The 15,946-nt window shown below is 37.7% G+C and overlaps 2 protein-coding genes across 3 annotated transcripts; one reads left to right on the top strand and one right to left on the bottom strand.

Annotated features, from left to right (window-relative positions):
• Positions 1-89: 89 nt before the first annotated feature.
• On the bottom strand, positions 90-3,842 carry LOC120132845 (F-box protein At4g00755-like). 2 transcript variants are annotated; one of them, XM_039149530.1, is made up of 6 exons: positions 3,708-3,842; positions 2,680-2,868; positions 1,444-1,860; positions 1,184-1,347; positions 774-892; positions 274-571 (listed from the first exon to the last, which is right to left on the bottom strand). In XM_039149530.1, exons 2-6 carry the CDS (start codon positions 2,804-2,806, stop codon positions 274-276), a joined length of 1,125 nt encoding a protein of 374 aa, XP_039005461.1. In that variant the 5' UTR covers positions 2,807-2,868; positions 3,708-3,842. The 2 variants fall into 2 exon arrangements, with proteins under 2 accessions (XP_039005462.1, XP_039005461.1); XM_039149531.1 differs by lacking the exon at positions 3,708-3,842 and having other exon boundaries at positions 90-571; positions 2,680-2,960.
• Positions 3,843-12,577: 8,735 nt separating this feature from the next.
• On the top strand, positions 12,578-15,806 carry LOC120132844 (probable methyltransferase PMT15). The gene is made up of 6 exons (XM_039149529.1): positions 12,578-13,345; positions 14,152-14,362; positions 14,447-14,744; positions 14,824-15,219; positions 15,303-15,380; positions 15,469-15,806. Exons 1-6 carry the CDS (start codon positions 12,650-12,652, stop codon positions 15,707-15,709), a joined length of 1,920 nt encoding a protein of 639 aa, XP_039005460.1. The 5' UTR covers positions 12,578-12,649; the 3' UTR covers positions 15,710-15,806.
• The last annotated feature ends 140 nt before the right edge of the window (positions 15,807-15,946 follow it).

The following is a 15,946-nucleotide window of genomic DNA, read 5'->3' as shown; positions in this document are numbered from 1 at the left end:
TCATAAACGTTACAATGATTAAGTGACCATTTAGACTAAACAATATGATCAACCGTCCATGAACAACCTGGTGGAAGCCTCACACTACTTTGATAAAGCTAATATATATTAGTAACACTAGCATATTACATCAGAATAACTAAAGCCCTGGACAAAGTTTAGGTAACAATGGGAAGGTGGCTAATCGCCCCACACACTACAAGTGTTGCAGGAAATTTTAGCTTCCATGTGACCTACAACTCAGTTCAAAAGGGGAAGAAAACTAGTACAAGTTTATTGTATGTCAATGTCTTCCTCATCCGATTCTTCACCCTCTAAATCCCATCCATACCCATATTCCATGATGCCGGCCACATTTCCCCCATTTTCACGCAGTAAATTCACAATCTGCTCCAAGTCTCTCACGCGCATCTGCAGAGTGGGAGCAAAACTTGTCTGCTCAGGTACGGGTGGCGGCGGCGGTGGTGGCGTATAACTCCGTGCCTCCAGCATAAATTTTTCAGAGGGTTCAAGTATCTGAATGCCAAAGGCGAGAGATAACGGACGTCCCTTTACTTGAACTTGAGAGACACTGCAATGATGCCAACCAACAGATTGATTCAAAACAAGGGCATAGCAAGATGGCCGAAAATCACTAAAGAAAACTAGAGACGAACATCCTAATTGATTTAAGGGTCCCTAAGATGAATCTAATAAAAACAAACTATTACTCTTAACTTTGTCGCAACATGTTAATATCAAACTAGCTAAATAAAGTGTGCATTTGAAGGTACCATGTATAGTATAAGCCATCCATTTCCTGTCTCTGGACCCTACCCAACAGCTCAATCTGTAAAATTCCACCAATGCAAAGAACAGGTTCCGGAAGCTTGAAAGTCTGCAATTTATTTTCCTGCTTATGTAAAAATCCAATGTAATCAGTGTTCCTGTATGAGTTATTACAAAACTAAAAGAATAAGAGAATTTAACTTCACAAAGCATGCATCTGGAACGTGGAAACAACAGAAAACAGAAATGATACTGTTAAGAACCATTTTAGTATTGTATCAGGATCATATGTATCACTTATATTCAGAATAGGCAATGGATATTCGCAGAATAATCAAATCTAGTATTTACTGTAGTTACAGAGAATGCCAATAAAAACTACAGAAGACAAATGGACACCGATACTTGAACCCACCTGAGCCATCATAAACTCTTCTGAGGTGTAAGTCCATACAAACTTCTCATTACCACAATCCTGGCAAGATTCACTCGCAAGATTGTCCACAGAGGACTTGATATGGCCCATCCGAAATCTCACTGAGTTAGCCGAGTAAATTGGGTTACCCAACTGGAAGTAAGCTGGATTAAAAAAAACATCTTATAAGTTTCAAGCTAATATAAAATAAGATAGATGAAAGATGGAAAACTGAGTTACAAGAAAACTGAAACAATTACCTTGGAATGGTCTAATACTGATTTCAGTAATAACACATAAATCAGCACATAATCTATATGTCAATGTTTCGGGCACTGCAGGGTTTTTTTGTCCTTTACTTGACCAATAAGAAACTCTTTGTGCTAAACTATCTCTTCGTCCCAAAGTATTATCTATGCTTTCCTCCGGGTAATTATCAGTGCTAGAAGCGATGATTGCTTTTGAGATGCACTCCCTGATAGCAAACGACAAACAACCTCGAGCTAAAAAGGCATAGACTCTATGCTCCCTCTTCGAAGCTTCCCATTCCATAAAATTGCTACATCCAGCTTCAGCATGCCCTCTTGCAGGGCCACTTAGCTCGTTGACATGATCAACTCTAGATAATTGAGGAAACATTCTCAAGCACATTTGCTTACACAGACCATTTTTAATCACTGCAAACCATAGAAAACTCATAAAGTCAGCAATGACAGAAAACGGGTAATGCATAACGAGCCAAAGACCAGCAATGCAAGATTGATATGATAATGAACACATAAATTGTGACACTACTATATAGTGTACAAACGGCATGAGTGTCTGTCTCCAACTTCATATGTTACTCAGAGGGATTACTCTCTTTTCCTTACTGAGGTCAGTATATTCTGAAGCAAGTTCTTAGCTCAGCTCAAAAAACTTAAATGTAAAAGAGAATTGTGTACCAAATCCACACCATGAGAATAAAAGATCAGATTGCAAATAAAGCAGCTCATTAAGATAAGTATTGGTAAAATAGAGACACACAGATGAGGAAACAGGAATATTTAGCAAAAACACTCAGGTAGCTAATTAATCAAAACTTTTGGACATCAAAGGAAATATCTGAAAAGAAGATTTCGAGCAAATTCATTGAATTGATAGAGCATATCTGACACTGAATTGAGAGGATCATAACCTATTGTTTTTAATGTAAATTGTTTTGCTTAAAACATACAGATTTCTTGAATAGATAAACATGGAACAAGAAACAAGGCATGGAAAACAAGGTACCAAATCGAAAACCAAACTGAAATCAGATTATCAGAACAATCAAACTGCAATGTGAATATTTGTCCACTTATTAATTCCACATGATGCTAAGCTAACTTTACCAAAATGTCAAAGTAAGATGAATCCGATATTTGTCTCGCAAGCTTTTATAGCATTTAAGTAACAACTACAGAGAAATTTTAATATCAAATGGGAAGAATATTGTATATATAATTATAGCTCACCAAAATGTTGCCAGGAGCTTGAGACAGCACCAAAGCGAACAAGATCAGATGGATCCTCTAAAGAAGTAAGAATCTTTATTGACAAGTCATGGTGGAGAAAATTCAAGAAATCCAAACCATTTTTCATTTTTCCCTTTTAAATTGCTACAAATGCATCAAGCAGCTATGCAGCCGGAGCTTCCTTTAGCACTGCAATAAAAAAACGTTAGCTCATATATGAAGTAAAATATCTTCAGGATTCATTAGTCCATTTAATACTCCACTTTTACCACTACCTTTTCAATTAATCGAACTATGCTGTTAACAAGAAAACAGTAAATACAGCATCATATGTGATTAAAACAGACCAAAGAAAACACACACACATCATGCAAACATATTGGTCAGGCATACAGTGCTTAAATTCATAATGCCAATAAGGTACATCAAACAACCAAAAAAACAAACAATTTTATGAGTTTCACCGACAAAGAACGCCCCAGTCCAAAAATCCATGCAAGAGAGAGAAAAAAAGGTTCAAAAATTAAAGAAGGAAAGGAGAAATTTTGGGATAAGTGAGATCATCGAACCATCTACAGGACAAATCTAACTATGACATGACATTGTTGTCAACTTTAATATGACTAAGATATGTAAGTAATTTGCGTAAAAGTAACGAATTAAAACAGACAACTAAAGGAAATAAAAGAAGAAATAGGACCAATGATCTCTTGAGAGGGTTCGATCAGACCATGGAATTAAAACCAATTATTTACATTTCACTGATAAATAAAACCTATTCATAACATTGACAGCCAATTCTAATCAAAATTATGATAAGTACCAATAATCCAATCAATTGAGTTCAATTGCAATCTCGAGAAATCAATTAAACAAATCGTAACAATAACAAATGGAAACTGGCAACTTCAAAGTTTTAAATGCTCCAGAATTCAACCAATTTCAATGGATTCAGAAAATGAAATAAAAAATTAGGGGAAATAAGAGTTTTGAAGGGGGAATGTGAAATGGAAAGGAAGGGTACTCACTTTTCTTTTATGAAGAAAGAAAAGAGAAGCGTGAGATCGAGAATCTACCAAACAGGGGAAACCCCAGAGACGGAAAGTGGGAGAAAAAGAGAGACAGAATGTGTCGCTGTTATTGTTGATGTTGGAGATAATTGGAACAGGGCGATGGCTTATGAATGGAAGGTTCACGAGATTGCATATATAAATGGAAGCTACACGACCGATTCGGGCCGAATTTCGACGCATTTTTTTCAGACCCGGTCGGGCCATCATCAGACCAAGCGTCTATTCTGTAGGCAGTAAATAGATGAGTTTGATAGAATAAATATTTATTTATGTTTATTTATTTATGTTCAGTTTACATTTATTATTAAGTTTAAAATTATATTTAGTATTTATATTTTTAAAATTATACATATTTAAATATTAAATTAATATAGTCATTAATATTAAATAATTTATAAATATGTCCATGAGCGAAAGTTGATGAATGTTTAAAGCTTGTTGATGTTGGAGATAATTGGAACAGGGCGATGGCTTATGAATGGAAGGTTCACGAGATTGCATATATAAATGGAAGCTACACGACCGATTCGGGCCGAATTTCGACGCATTTTTTTCAGACCCGGTCGGGCCATCATCAGACCAAGCGTCTATTCTGTAGGCAGTAAAAGATGAGTTTGAGTTTAGAATAGAATTTATTTAATTATTTATGTTCAGTTTACATTTATTATTAAGTTTAAAATTATATTTAGTATTTATATTTTTAAAATTATACATATTTAAATATTAAATTAATATAGTCATTAATATTAAATAAATATATTTATAAATATGTCCATGAGCGAAAGTTGATGAATGTTTAAAGCTTTTTTGTTAATATAGAAAAAAATAGTAATTGATTAAACTCAAGTAATTCTTTTTGTAGAATTATAGTCAATTTTAGTGGAGGTTTCATAAACACAGTTATTCAATAGAAGTACAACGAATCAATGCAATCAAGTGATCTGTGGCAGCGTTCTAATTATTTTTTTTTTGGTTACAAAGGTTGGCTACATCAGTAGCAAAGGGTCCTTCCTCTCCACTTATGACTTATCCATATCTAGACGCAGGAGTCGGTGAATATTAGCTGGTGGGTCGACAAGGTGGATCATTTCAGTCAAGGTTCTGCACCCAAGGTGGGCCATCGCATCTGCAGCACTATTGGTATCACGGACAGTGTGATTGATCTTTACAGTCCAATGGCCGTGGAGAAGATCCTGAACTCTCCGCATTAAGGTGGGTTCAAACGAAGAGGTCGGAGATGATAGAATGCGAGCTGCTTCTTTGTTATCTGTTTCCACCTCGCTCCTCCTAAAGCCTCTATCCCAGGCGACTGCAAGACCATCAGCCAAGGCTCAGATTTCGGCATGAAGGATAGAACAACGTCCCAAACTGTGACAGTAGCCCACAATCCAATCACCATCTGAGTTATGGAGGTTGCCGCCTCCAGTCGCTTCCATAGTTGCTTGATTAACAGCCCCATTAGTTTTTAATTTGACAATTCCAGGAGGAGGAGGAGGCCATCCTTGAATATGGGGTGCATGCCTAGTATTCCAGGATGTAGTCGCAGCTCTCGTTTTGACAGAAAGAGACCAAGTACGCATCGAATCGATGATGGCCTTCGAGCACCAGATCTCACCATGGAAGACAAAATCATAGCGTTGCTTCCACATCCGCCAAATCAGGATCCCGAATAGATGCCACCAGCTATAAGTATTGTCATGCATAATATCAGAAAAGGTAAGATTAGTCTTTAGCCAATCCAGGAGGTTAAGAGAAAAGAAACTCCCTAATAATTTAGGTGGAATAATCTGCGACCACACCATACGAGCGATCGTGCAGTCCCGCAGGATGTGGATGATCAATTCTTCACTATTCCCGCAAACAGGGCAGCTGGGGTCCGTTGTGAGGCCTCGTCTTATCCGTTCCACATTCATCATAATCCGGTTACAGATGATCAGCCAAATAAAGTTCCTGACATGTTCAGGGCCGTCAAAATTCCATGCAAGATTCCAGATCTGGTATTTCTCGTCCCAGTGGTCTTGGTGAAGAGTAGTGTAGGCAGACTTGACAATACATTTTCTCGTATGATCCCAGTGCCAGGTAGGTTGATCAGGGCCAGCTCCTTAACCTTCAACTATAAATACTCTAACTCATTTAGCTTCAAAATCATCCCAAAAATCATTTCTTTCTCCCAATACTAGAGAGCTTTCTTGTGAGTAGTGAGTGTTTTGTAAACACCTGTAAATTTTCTCTTAGTAAAAGATCTGCAGCAGTCCAGAGACGTAAGCAAATTGGCTGAACTTCGTTATCAATTTCGGGTATTATTTTTCCGCTTTTATTTCGCATTCTCACTAATCTGGTTATATGGAAATTACTTGTTACTCGTTTTATTTCCCAACAACTGGCATCAGAGCTTTTGGTTGTGAATTTTGTCAATTTTTTGAGAGGTTACTATTCATTACTATTCACGTGAATAATGAATTTTGTGAATAGTAAAAATTTTGTCAGCGATACGAGCTTGTCGACGGAGGTGTTCTAATACACGGTGGTTCGCAAGAATTGTCAGAAATGATCCAAACGAAACCAGATTCGAGTCAGAGCGATGGCTGCAAACGAAGGGAATGTGAAAATTGAAAAGTTCGATGGTGCGGAGTTTGGCTTTTGGAAGATGCATATTAAAGATTTTTTGTACCAGAAAAATTTATATCAACCTCTCTCAGGAAAACAACCAGAGGTCATGAAGAATGAAGACTGGACTCTTCTCGATAGACAAGCCCTCGGAGTTATCCGACTGACGTTATCCTGCAATGTTGCTTTCAACATAGCAAAGGAAAAGACCATGGTGGGTCTTATGGCGGCTCTCTCCAGTATGTATGAGAAGTCATCGGCCTCAAACAAAGTTCATTTGATGAGACAATTATTCAATTTGCGGATGGCGGAAGGGGCATCAGTGGCTCAACACCTAAATGAACTCAACACAATTACAACCCAGTTGAGTTCCGTGGAAATTGAATTCGATGATGAAGTTCAAGCTTTAATTCTCTTATCATCTCTACCAGACAGTTGGAATGCTACTGTTACAGCAGTTAGCAACTCGTCGGGAAATAGTAAATTGCAATTCGACGATGTTCGGGATCTGGTATTGAGAGAAGAAATTCGACGGAGAAAATCGGGTGAAGCATCAACCTCCTCAGCCTTGCACACGGAGTCCAGATGGAGAACTTCAAAAAGAAATTCAAATCATGACAGATCCAAATCCAGAAGGAGAAAATCAAGAACGGAAAAGAAATATTTTACCTGTTATAACTGCGGCAAGAAGGGTCACTTTAAAAGAGATTGTCGAGCACCAAAGAAAAATACCGGCGCACAGGAATCTTCCAACGTGACAGAGGAGACAGGTGATGCCATGATTCTAAGTTTCAACAGCTCGATTGAATCATGGATCTTGGATTCAGGGGCATCTTTCCAGTCCACCCCATGTCGAGAAATCATGGAGAACTATGTCACTGGTGATTTTGGGAAGGTTCATCTAGCTGATGATGAAACCTTGAAGATTGTTGGAAAAAGAGACGTCAGATTAAAGTTGTCAAACCAGACCATTTGGACGCTGAAAGGAGTGAGACATATTCCTGGCCTCTAAAGAAATCTGACTTCTGTGGGACAGCTTGATGGAGAAGGTTATAGTACAACTTTTTCAGGCTATGAATAGAAGATTAACAAAGGAGCACTCGTCATTGCTCGTGGTAAGAAGACTGATACTCTCTATATAACCTCAAACTTAGAGAATATCATTGCTGTAGCAGATGCTGATGGAAAATCAAACCTATGGCACCAAAGGCTTGGCCATATGAGCGAGAAAGGGATGAAGACACTTTTGTCAAAAGGGAAGCTGCTGGATCTAAAGAATGTAGATATCGAACTATGTGAGGATTGCATCTTTGGCAAACAAAAGAAAGTCAGTTTTGCAAAGATTGGCAAGACATCCAAGGCAGAAAAGTTAGAGTTGGTTCATACTGATGTATGGGGACCATCTCCAGTTTCATCCCTTGCAGGCTCACTATATTATGTCACCTTCATCGATGATTCAACAAGGAAGGTGTGGGTTTATTTTCTGAAGAAGAAATCAAAAGTCTTTGATACCTTCAGAAAATGGAAGGCCATGGTGGAAAACGAGACTGGTTTAAAAGTCAAGCGGTTGAGGTCTGATAATAGAGGAGAGTGCAAAAATAGTAGATTCAGAGAATTTTGTGCAAACAATGGGTTCAAGATGGAGATAACAGTTCCCATGACACCGCAACAGAATGGAGTAGCAGAGCGTATGAACAGAACTCTGAATGAACGTGCCAGAAGCATGAGGATACACGCCGGCTTGCCCAAATTGCTATGGGCTGAAGCTATCAACACTGCAGCTTACCTGATCAACCGTGGGCCCTCAGTTCCTTTAGATGGCAGAATACCAAAGGAAGTTTGGAGAAAGAAAGAAATAAACCTTTCACACTTAAGAGTGTTTGGTTGTATTTCTTATATACACATAGACTCTGCTGAAAGAAGTAAACTTGATGCTAAGTCCAACAAATGTGCATTTGTTTGTTATGGCGGTGATGAGTTCGGTTACCGGTTTTGGGACTATGAAAATCGGAAGATCATCAGAAGCAGAGATGTCATTTTCAATGAGAATGTGACGTATAAAGACAGATCAACCATAGAATCAAGTAGATTAAACACCGAAGCTGAAACAAAGGAATTTGTTGAGTTCAAGGAGATTTCTGGAAATGATGTTCAGATCAGTCCTGAAGCAGTTCAAGAAGAACCAGGCACACCGGAACTAAGACGCTCCTCCAGAATTCCTAAACCAACACATCGGTATTCTACTTCTTTGTACTACTTGTTGCTGACTGACAATGGTGAACCTGGGTGTTATGATGAAGCAATGCAAGTGGAGGATTCAGTCAAGTGGGAGTCTTCCATGAAAGATGAGATGAACTCGCTTATGTCAAATCAAACATGAGAATTAGCTGAATTACCATCAGGCAAGAAAGCGCTTCATAACAAGTGGATTTATAGGATCAAGGAAGAGCACGATGGGAGCAAACGCTACAAAGCAAGATTGGTTGTCAAAGGCTTTCAGCAAAAAGAAGGTATTGACTACAATGAAATTTTCTCTCCAGTTGTAAAATTGTCTACAATCAGACTGGTGTTGAAAATTGTAGCTGCAGAGAATTTACATATTGAGCAGTTAGATGTAAAGACAACTTTCCTTCATGGTGATTTGGAGGAAGAAATCTATATGATGCAGCCAGAAGGCTTCATAGAGGCAGGAAACAAAAATCTGGTATGCAAATTGAAGAAGAGCTTGTATGGTTTAAAACAAGCTCCTAGACAGTGGTACAAGAAGTTTTATAGCTTCATGAGTAGCAGTGGTTTTACCAGATGCCAAGCAGATCATTATTGTTATATCAAGAGGTTCGACAATAGCTTCATTATTTTACTGTTGTACGTTGATGACATGCTCGTTGCAGGCTCAGACATGCAAGAGATTATAAACTTGAAGAAAAAATTATCGAAGCAGTTTGCTATGAAGGATTTGGGCGCTGCAAAGCAGATTCTTGGGATGAGGATTAAGAGAGACACAAAGTCGGGGACTTTGATGTTATCACAGGCTGAGTACATCAACAAAGTACTCTCCAGGTTCAACGTGCAAGATGCTAAACCAATAAGTACACCTTTAGCTGTTCAATTTAGACTTTCCGAAGAACAGTTACCAAAGACGAAGGAAGAACGTGCACACATGGTGAAGGTGTCGTATGCCTCAGCAATTGGAAGTCTGATGTATGCCATGGTTTGTACCAGACCAGATATTGATTATGCAGTGGGAACTGTTAGCAGGTACATGAATAATCCAGGCAAGGTACACTGGGAAGTAGTCAAATGGATCCTCAGATATCTACGGGGTACCACAAACAAATCACTTTGTTTCAAAGGTGGAGATACGATACTAACAGGCTATGTTGATGCTGACTTAGCCGGAAATGTCGACATTAAAAGAAGCACTACAGGGTATGTCTATACTCTAGGAGGAACTGCAGTGAGTTGAGTTTCTTAAATACAGAAGATAATTGCTCTCTCCACAACTGAAGCAGAATATGTCGCTGTTACGAAAGACAGCAAGAAGATGGTTTGGCTCCAAAGTTTCTTGGAAGAGTTAGGCAAGAAACAAGAAAACAATATCTTGTATTGCGACAGTCAAAGTGCTATACATCTAGCAAAGAATCCATTTTTTCATTCTAGGACAAAGCACATACAATTGAGATATCATTTTATCTGGTCTTTTCTGAAAGATGGGATTTTGAAACTTGAAAAGATTAGTGGAGCTCAAAATCCGGCAGACATGTTGACAAAGACGGTGACTACGGACAAACTTGAGTTGTGTTCAACTCCAGTTGGCATGCTAGAGTAACAAGACTAGCAAAGCTGCTGCATTGATCGAGGTGTGAAGACAGATTAAAATCAGTTTTCAAGTGGGAGATTGTTAAAAGTTCAAAGTTTGGCAACCAACTTTGAAAAAATGATTTTTAAAGTTTAGTAAATGTTTCTTTGAAAATAGTTTTCAAAGTTTAGTAAATGCTTCTTTGAAAAATGGTTTTTCAAAGTTTGGTAGGTGTTTGTTAAAAAATTGTAATGAGATAATTATTATTAGTCACTGGACTTTAGGGTATTTATAAGATTAGTCCTTAACCTTCAACTATAAATACCCTAGCTCATTTAGCTTCAAAATCATCCCAAAAATCATTTCTTTCTCCCAATACTAGATAACTTTCTTGTGAGTAGTGAGTGTTTTGTAAACACTTGTAAATTTTCTCTCTTAGTCAAAGATCTGCAGTAGTCCGGAGACGTAAGCAAATTGGTTGAACTTCATTATCAATTTCATGTAATATTTTTCCGTTTTTATTTCGCATTCTCACTAATCTAGTTATAAGAAAATTACTCTTTGCTCGCTTTATTTCCCAACACATGCAAGTTGCTCAAGCTGGTCACAAACCTTTTAGGGATCTCAACTGTTTGCATGAAATAATTTGGGAATTGGAAAGAGAGTAGCTTTGACAAGCATGACACGACCGGCCAAGGAAAGCTTAGTTGCCGTCAAATTATTTAATTTATTTTAGATTTTAGCGATGATAAATTGAAACGTACTTTTGATAACCTTGATATAAAACAACGACATGCCCAAATAATTCTCCAAATCCGTGGACCGTTGGAAGCCCAAAGATGAGCACCAATCATATTCTTGTCCACATTAATGGAGAAGAAAGCTTTAGTTTTATTAGAATTCACTTTGTGACCCAAGGACTTACTGAATTGGTCGAGGATAGTCCTCAAGAGGTGAGCCTGACTTCTCGAAGCTTTGCAAAGAAGAACCAAATCAGCTAAAAAAAAGAAATGAGATAGAGAAAATTCACTACGAGAGAGGATCATAGACTCCCAAAGATCGACATCCAAAAAACAAAGAATCATGCTAGTGCAAGTGAACTCGTGAAACAAAACTGAAATTGAGTTAATAGCAAAGCCCTTTAAAGATGATCAAAACTCGAATTTTTATATATATATTTTTATTTACATAGACACATAATTTAAAATAAATAAATTTGAACCCCTGATTTTTATTTTAAGAATATAATATTTTATCATTTAAAACGTTAATTTATATTTAAAACAAACCTTTATTTATTTTTATCATAAATGGTATATTCAATGTGCTTTTTGAATCTCAAAACTCTACTTTACAGGGGTAAATTGATGGCAGTAATGCAGCTGGATAAATTATTTAGCCCAATAAGATAGTTCAAAGTTTATTTTGTGATCTACGATATTTACTATAATGAAAGGTGAACTAATCATGTGGAGGCGACGAGTTTTAAATAAAATATTTTTTATTCAAACTTGTAACGTGAGCATGACGAGTTTCAAAAAAAATATATTTTTTTATTAGAATATGTCCCGTTGAGGTAAAAAAATTCAATAAAAATATTAGTTATTAAAACTCGTCATGCCACGTGACGAGTTCCAATCCACTATAGTAAATGTCATAAATTGCTAATTAATTTTTGAGTGTCTTAAAAACCTAAAAAATTACTGCGTAAAGATTATTGGACTAATTTTATCCTTTATGGGGCACCTAAACATCTTTACTTAAACTAATATATCACGAGTCAATCTCAATCATCAATTTTCACTCATCTAATGATTCTAAATTTGTGTAAAACTAAAGAATTTTGTAAATGGATCATAACTTATATATATATATATATAATCACTTTTTATTATTCGATATTACTAATTTATATTTTTAATATATACCGTTCTTTTTTATATGATATAAAAAACTTGAAAGAAAAAAAAAAGACAAACAAATTAAGGAAAGAAGTAGTAAGTAAAGCATATGAGAGGAAAGACAAATCAAGAGAAATATATTACCATAATCTCATCACTAAAAACCCCTCGCAATATTAAAGACAGATCATATCATTAATTGTTAGGTTTTAAAAATTGGTACATTAACAAAATTTGGATTCATACGTTAATGCTCAAACAAACAAATTAAGTGAATCAAACCATATAATCTAATACAATTCAATGTATGTACACACGATAAAATAATAACTTTTACGATATTATTGGTATCTAATTTATTAATTAAATAATTTATATTTATATTTATAGAAAGTATTACTAGCTCAATTTACTTAAATTTTATCTTTTTCTCCTTTTTCAAAGTTTACTGGTATTTATCTCTTTAACCAGCGTAGCGCTTTTATATATATATATGTGTGTTGCATATGCGTTGCCTTTTTTTCTCTGTAGTGTTAGTCTGTCGTTTGTGTTCTTCTTGGAAGGTTTAATTTTTGTTTTGATTCTTGTCCATGGCCGCCATGGCTTGTCTTCCAAGAAGACTTTCTCAAATCACATTATTCAATACCAAAAGGTTGAGCCTTTACTGCATCGCTCTCATGGTAATCTTATGCACTTCTTTTTACCTCATCGGAATATGGCAACACTCCATCGGCCTCATCCCCACCTCCTCTTCCTCCGCCGTCGCATCCGGTGGTGATGGATTCCAATCCTCAGCCTCTTGCTCTCCTCTCAAAACAACCACCCAACTCGACTTCTTGCCTCACCATCTCCCTCCCGACCCTCCATCCGAGACGGCGCGTGTCATTCGCTTTCCTCCGTGTGACCCTTCCTTGTCTGAGTACACCCCGTGCGAGGACGTTCAGAGATCTTTGAAATTCGACAGGGACATGCTTATATACAGAGAGAGGCATTGCCCGGAGAAAGACGAGCTGTTGAAGTGCAGAATCCCGGCGCCGTACGGTTACAAGGTTCCTTTCAGGTGGCCGGAGAGTAGAGAGTTTGCATGGTTCGCTAACGTGCCGCATAAAGAGCTTGTCGTCGAGAAGAAGAATCAGAATTGGGTTCGGGTCGAAGGAGAGCGGTTCAGATTCCCCGGCGGTGGCACAATGTTCCCACGTGGCGCCGATGCTTATATTGACGATATCGATAAGCTGATCAGTCTCAAAGATGGCTCCATAAGAACCGCCATTGATACCGGTTGCGGGGTACGTTCTCATGTTATATTTATACCCTTTTTTTACTTTTTACGTTCATGCTTAAATGCTTATTATCAAACCGCGACAGCTGGTTCAGTTTTGAATCGGCTCTTCTTCCCATTGTTTGGAGAGATGGAAAGTTGGTTGGAAGTTGCAGGAAAAGAAAGGTTAAAGTTGTTCCTCTGATTATTTTCTTTTGTTTTACTATAAGAATTCGATATTTTTTTAGGAAAGATCGATAAACGTTACGTGTATAGTTCTATTTTGCCAGTTTTACTGAGTTGTCTAAGAAAATCAACCAAGACCCAGAAGAGAGTAAATCATAATTGCTCAAATTAAAGCCTCCATAGTGGGAAAGAATCTGGGTTTTTGATATTGCCAGCAAGGAATTAAACCAGACAGATACCTTTATTGGCCTATGCTTTTATTGGAATCCACAAATAAAAAAACTTTCCATAAATGGTGTTAATTAAGGAGATTCCTTGTTTTTTAGCCATTTAGGTCAACATAATATACAAAAGTAGGTGACGAGAGTTGCTTCGATGTCAAAACTTCCACTTCTCTTTATCTGTTTATGCTTATCTTTTAGAATATTCTCTGATGTCAGGTGAATTTGTTCGACAAAGGCCAAGTATTTGCTTAGACCTTATCGCCCACCTGAGTTAAACCCTAAAATTAATTAGCATACTGAATATCATACTTTGGAATGGAATGGGTTTCATATCGAGATTATAACTTCTGACGTTATTGATACTGGACCGCGTGATTACAATAAATATTTTAATGCTGGTTTTTGTTTTGAACCAATTGATAAGGTTGCGAGTTGGGGTGCTTACCTGCTATCCCGGAACATCCTAGCAATGTCGTTTGCACCGAGGGATACCCACGAAGCTCAAGTTCAATTCGCACTCGAAAGAGGCGTGCCGGCATTGATCGGCGTCATTGCCTCGATAAGGCTTCCGTATCCGTCGAGAGCCTTCGACATGGCTCATTGCTCTCGTTGCCTCATCCCATGGGGCCAGTATGGTAAACAATCTTTGTCTTCCAACTAAAACACATTGCGTTACCATTGTCGGAAAATGATTAATGGTTTCCATGTTTGATGTTCAGATGGACTTTACTTGATTGAAGTCGATAGAGTCCTTCGTCCCGGCGGTTATTGGATACTGTCGGGGCCGCCGATAAACTGGGAAAAGTATTGGAAAGGTTGGAACCGGACGACCGGTGACCTTAAATCAGAGCAGTCGCAAATCGAAACGGTAGCTAAAAGCCTGTGCTGGAAAAAACTTATACAGAGGGATGATCTCGCGATATGGCAGAAACCTACTAATCATATACATTGCAAAGCTAACCGGAAAGTTTTCAAAAGGCCTCGGTTTTGCCAGGCTCAGAATCCCGACTCGGCATGGTGAGACCATTTTTCGAATTTGGATTTTTATTTTTCATGAAAAAATTGTATCCGATATTCACGTAAATCATTACATCAGGTACACAAAATTGGAGACATGTTTAACCCCATTGCCCGAAGTGTCCAATGTAAATGAAGTCGCCGGTGGGAAATTAGCAAAATGGCCGGAGAGGTTAAACACAGTCCCTCCGAGGGTCACCAGTGGAAGTTTACCGGGAATTACAGGGAAAACGTTTGTGGAAAATTCAGATCTATGGGAGAAGAGAGTAGAGTATTACAAGACAATAGATTATCAACTGGCGGAGACCGGTCGGTACCGGAACTTGTTGGATATGAATGCTTATTTGGGAGGATTTGCAGCAGCTCTAATCGACGATCCTGTCTGGGTGATGAACACTGTACCGGTCGAAGCCGATCAAATCAACACCCTCGGTGTCGTCTACGAACGTGGACTGATCGGAACATATCAAAATTGGTATCTTCTTTTTGTCCATTTATTACCCTTTTTGTTATTCGTCTTCCTTCCACCGATCATGTTTTTTCTTTCTTTGATCGTAGGTGTGAAGCAATGTCTACGTATCCACGGACTTATGATTTCATTCATGCCGATTCCATTTTCAGCCTCTACATGGACAAGTAAGAACAGAAACTTCAAGCAAAACCCAAACATAAAACTGTGTTTCGTTTGATCATCATCAATGGAACCGATTGTTTTGTGCTGCAGATGTGAAATGGAGGACATAGTTTTGGAAATGGACAGGGTTTTAAGACCAGAAGGGAGTGTAATAATCAGGGACGACGTTGATGTGCTGGTGAAGTTGAAGAACATCATGGACGGCGTGCAATGGGATGGAAGGATCGTAGACCATGAAAATGGACCCCATGAAAGAAACAAGATTCTCTTTGCCGTTAAACAGTACTGGGTTGCGCCTCCATCGCCGACTAAACTAAATCAGCAAGTATAAATAATGTTTGGCTCTGCTTTGTTGTTTATTTATGCATAATTTTTTAGATAAGTACATATTCATCCTTATAAATTTGAATATGGAATTAAGGGACTAGTCCAGCAGTGATTTAAATTTTATATATAGTTCCAACGGATACTTGTTTTATAATTTTACCTTGTTCCATCAATTATATTTGATTTTTTTAATCTAAAGGTTTTATCCATTAACAGAAAAGATTTAAATAAAAGTATTACT

The sequence above is a fragment of the Hibiscus syriacus genome, unplaced genomic scaffold (assembly GCF_006381635.1).
Source record: "Hibiscus syriacus cultivar Baekdansim isolate YM2019G1 unplaced genomic scaffold, ASM638163v2 tig00110570_pilon, whole genome shotgun sequence".
NCBI classification, from domain to species: Eukaryota; Viridiplantae; Streptophyta; class Magnoliopsida; order Malvales; family Malvaceae; genus Hibiscus; species Hibiscus syriacus.
Note: the sequence above shows the minus strand (reverse complement) of the source record. Positions and strands in the feature narration are given on the sequence as shown.

Coding starts and splice junctions, on each gene's coding strand:
- LOC120132844 (XM_039149529.1), top strand. CDS start 12,650: ATGGCCGCCATGGCTTGTCTTCCAAGAAGACTTTCTCAAATCACATTA. Junction 13,346..14,151: donor CCATTGATACCGGTTGCGGG/GTACGTTCTCAT, acceptor CCAATTGATAAG/GTTGCGAGTTGGGGTGCTTA. Junction 15,381..15,468: donor TTCAGCCTCTACATGGACAA/GTAAGAACAGAA, acceptor TTTGTGCTGCAG/ATGTGAAATGGAGGACATAG.
- LOC120132845 (XM_039149530.1), bottom strand. CDS start 2,806: ATGAAAAATGGTTTGGATTTCTTGAATTTTCTCCACCATGACTTGTCA. Junction 1,861..2,679: donor AAGCTCCTGGCAACATTTTG/GTGAGCTATAAT, acceptor TATGGTTTGCAG/TGATTAAAAATGGTCTGTGT. Junction 893..1,183: donor AAGAGTTTATGATGGCTCAG/GTGGGTTCAAGT, acceptor TTACATAAGCAG/GAAAATAAATTGCAGACTTT.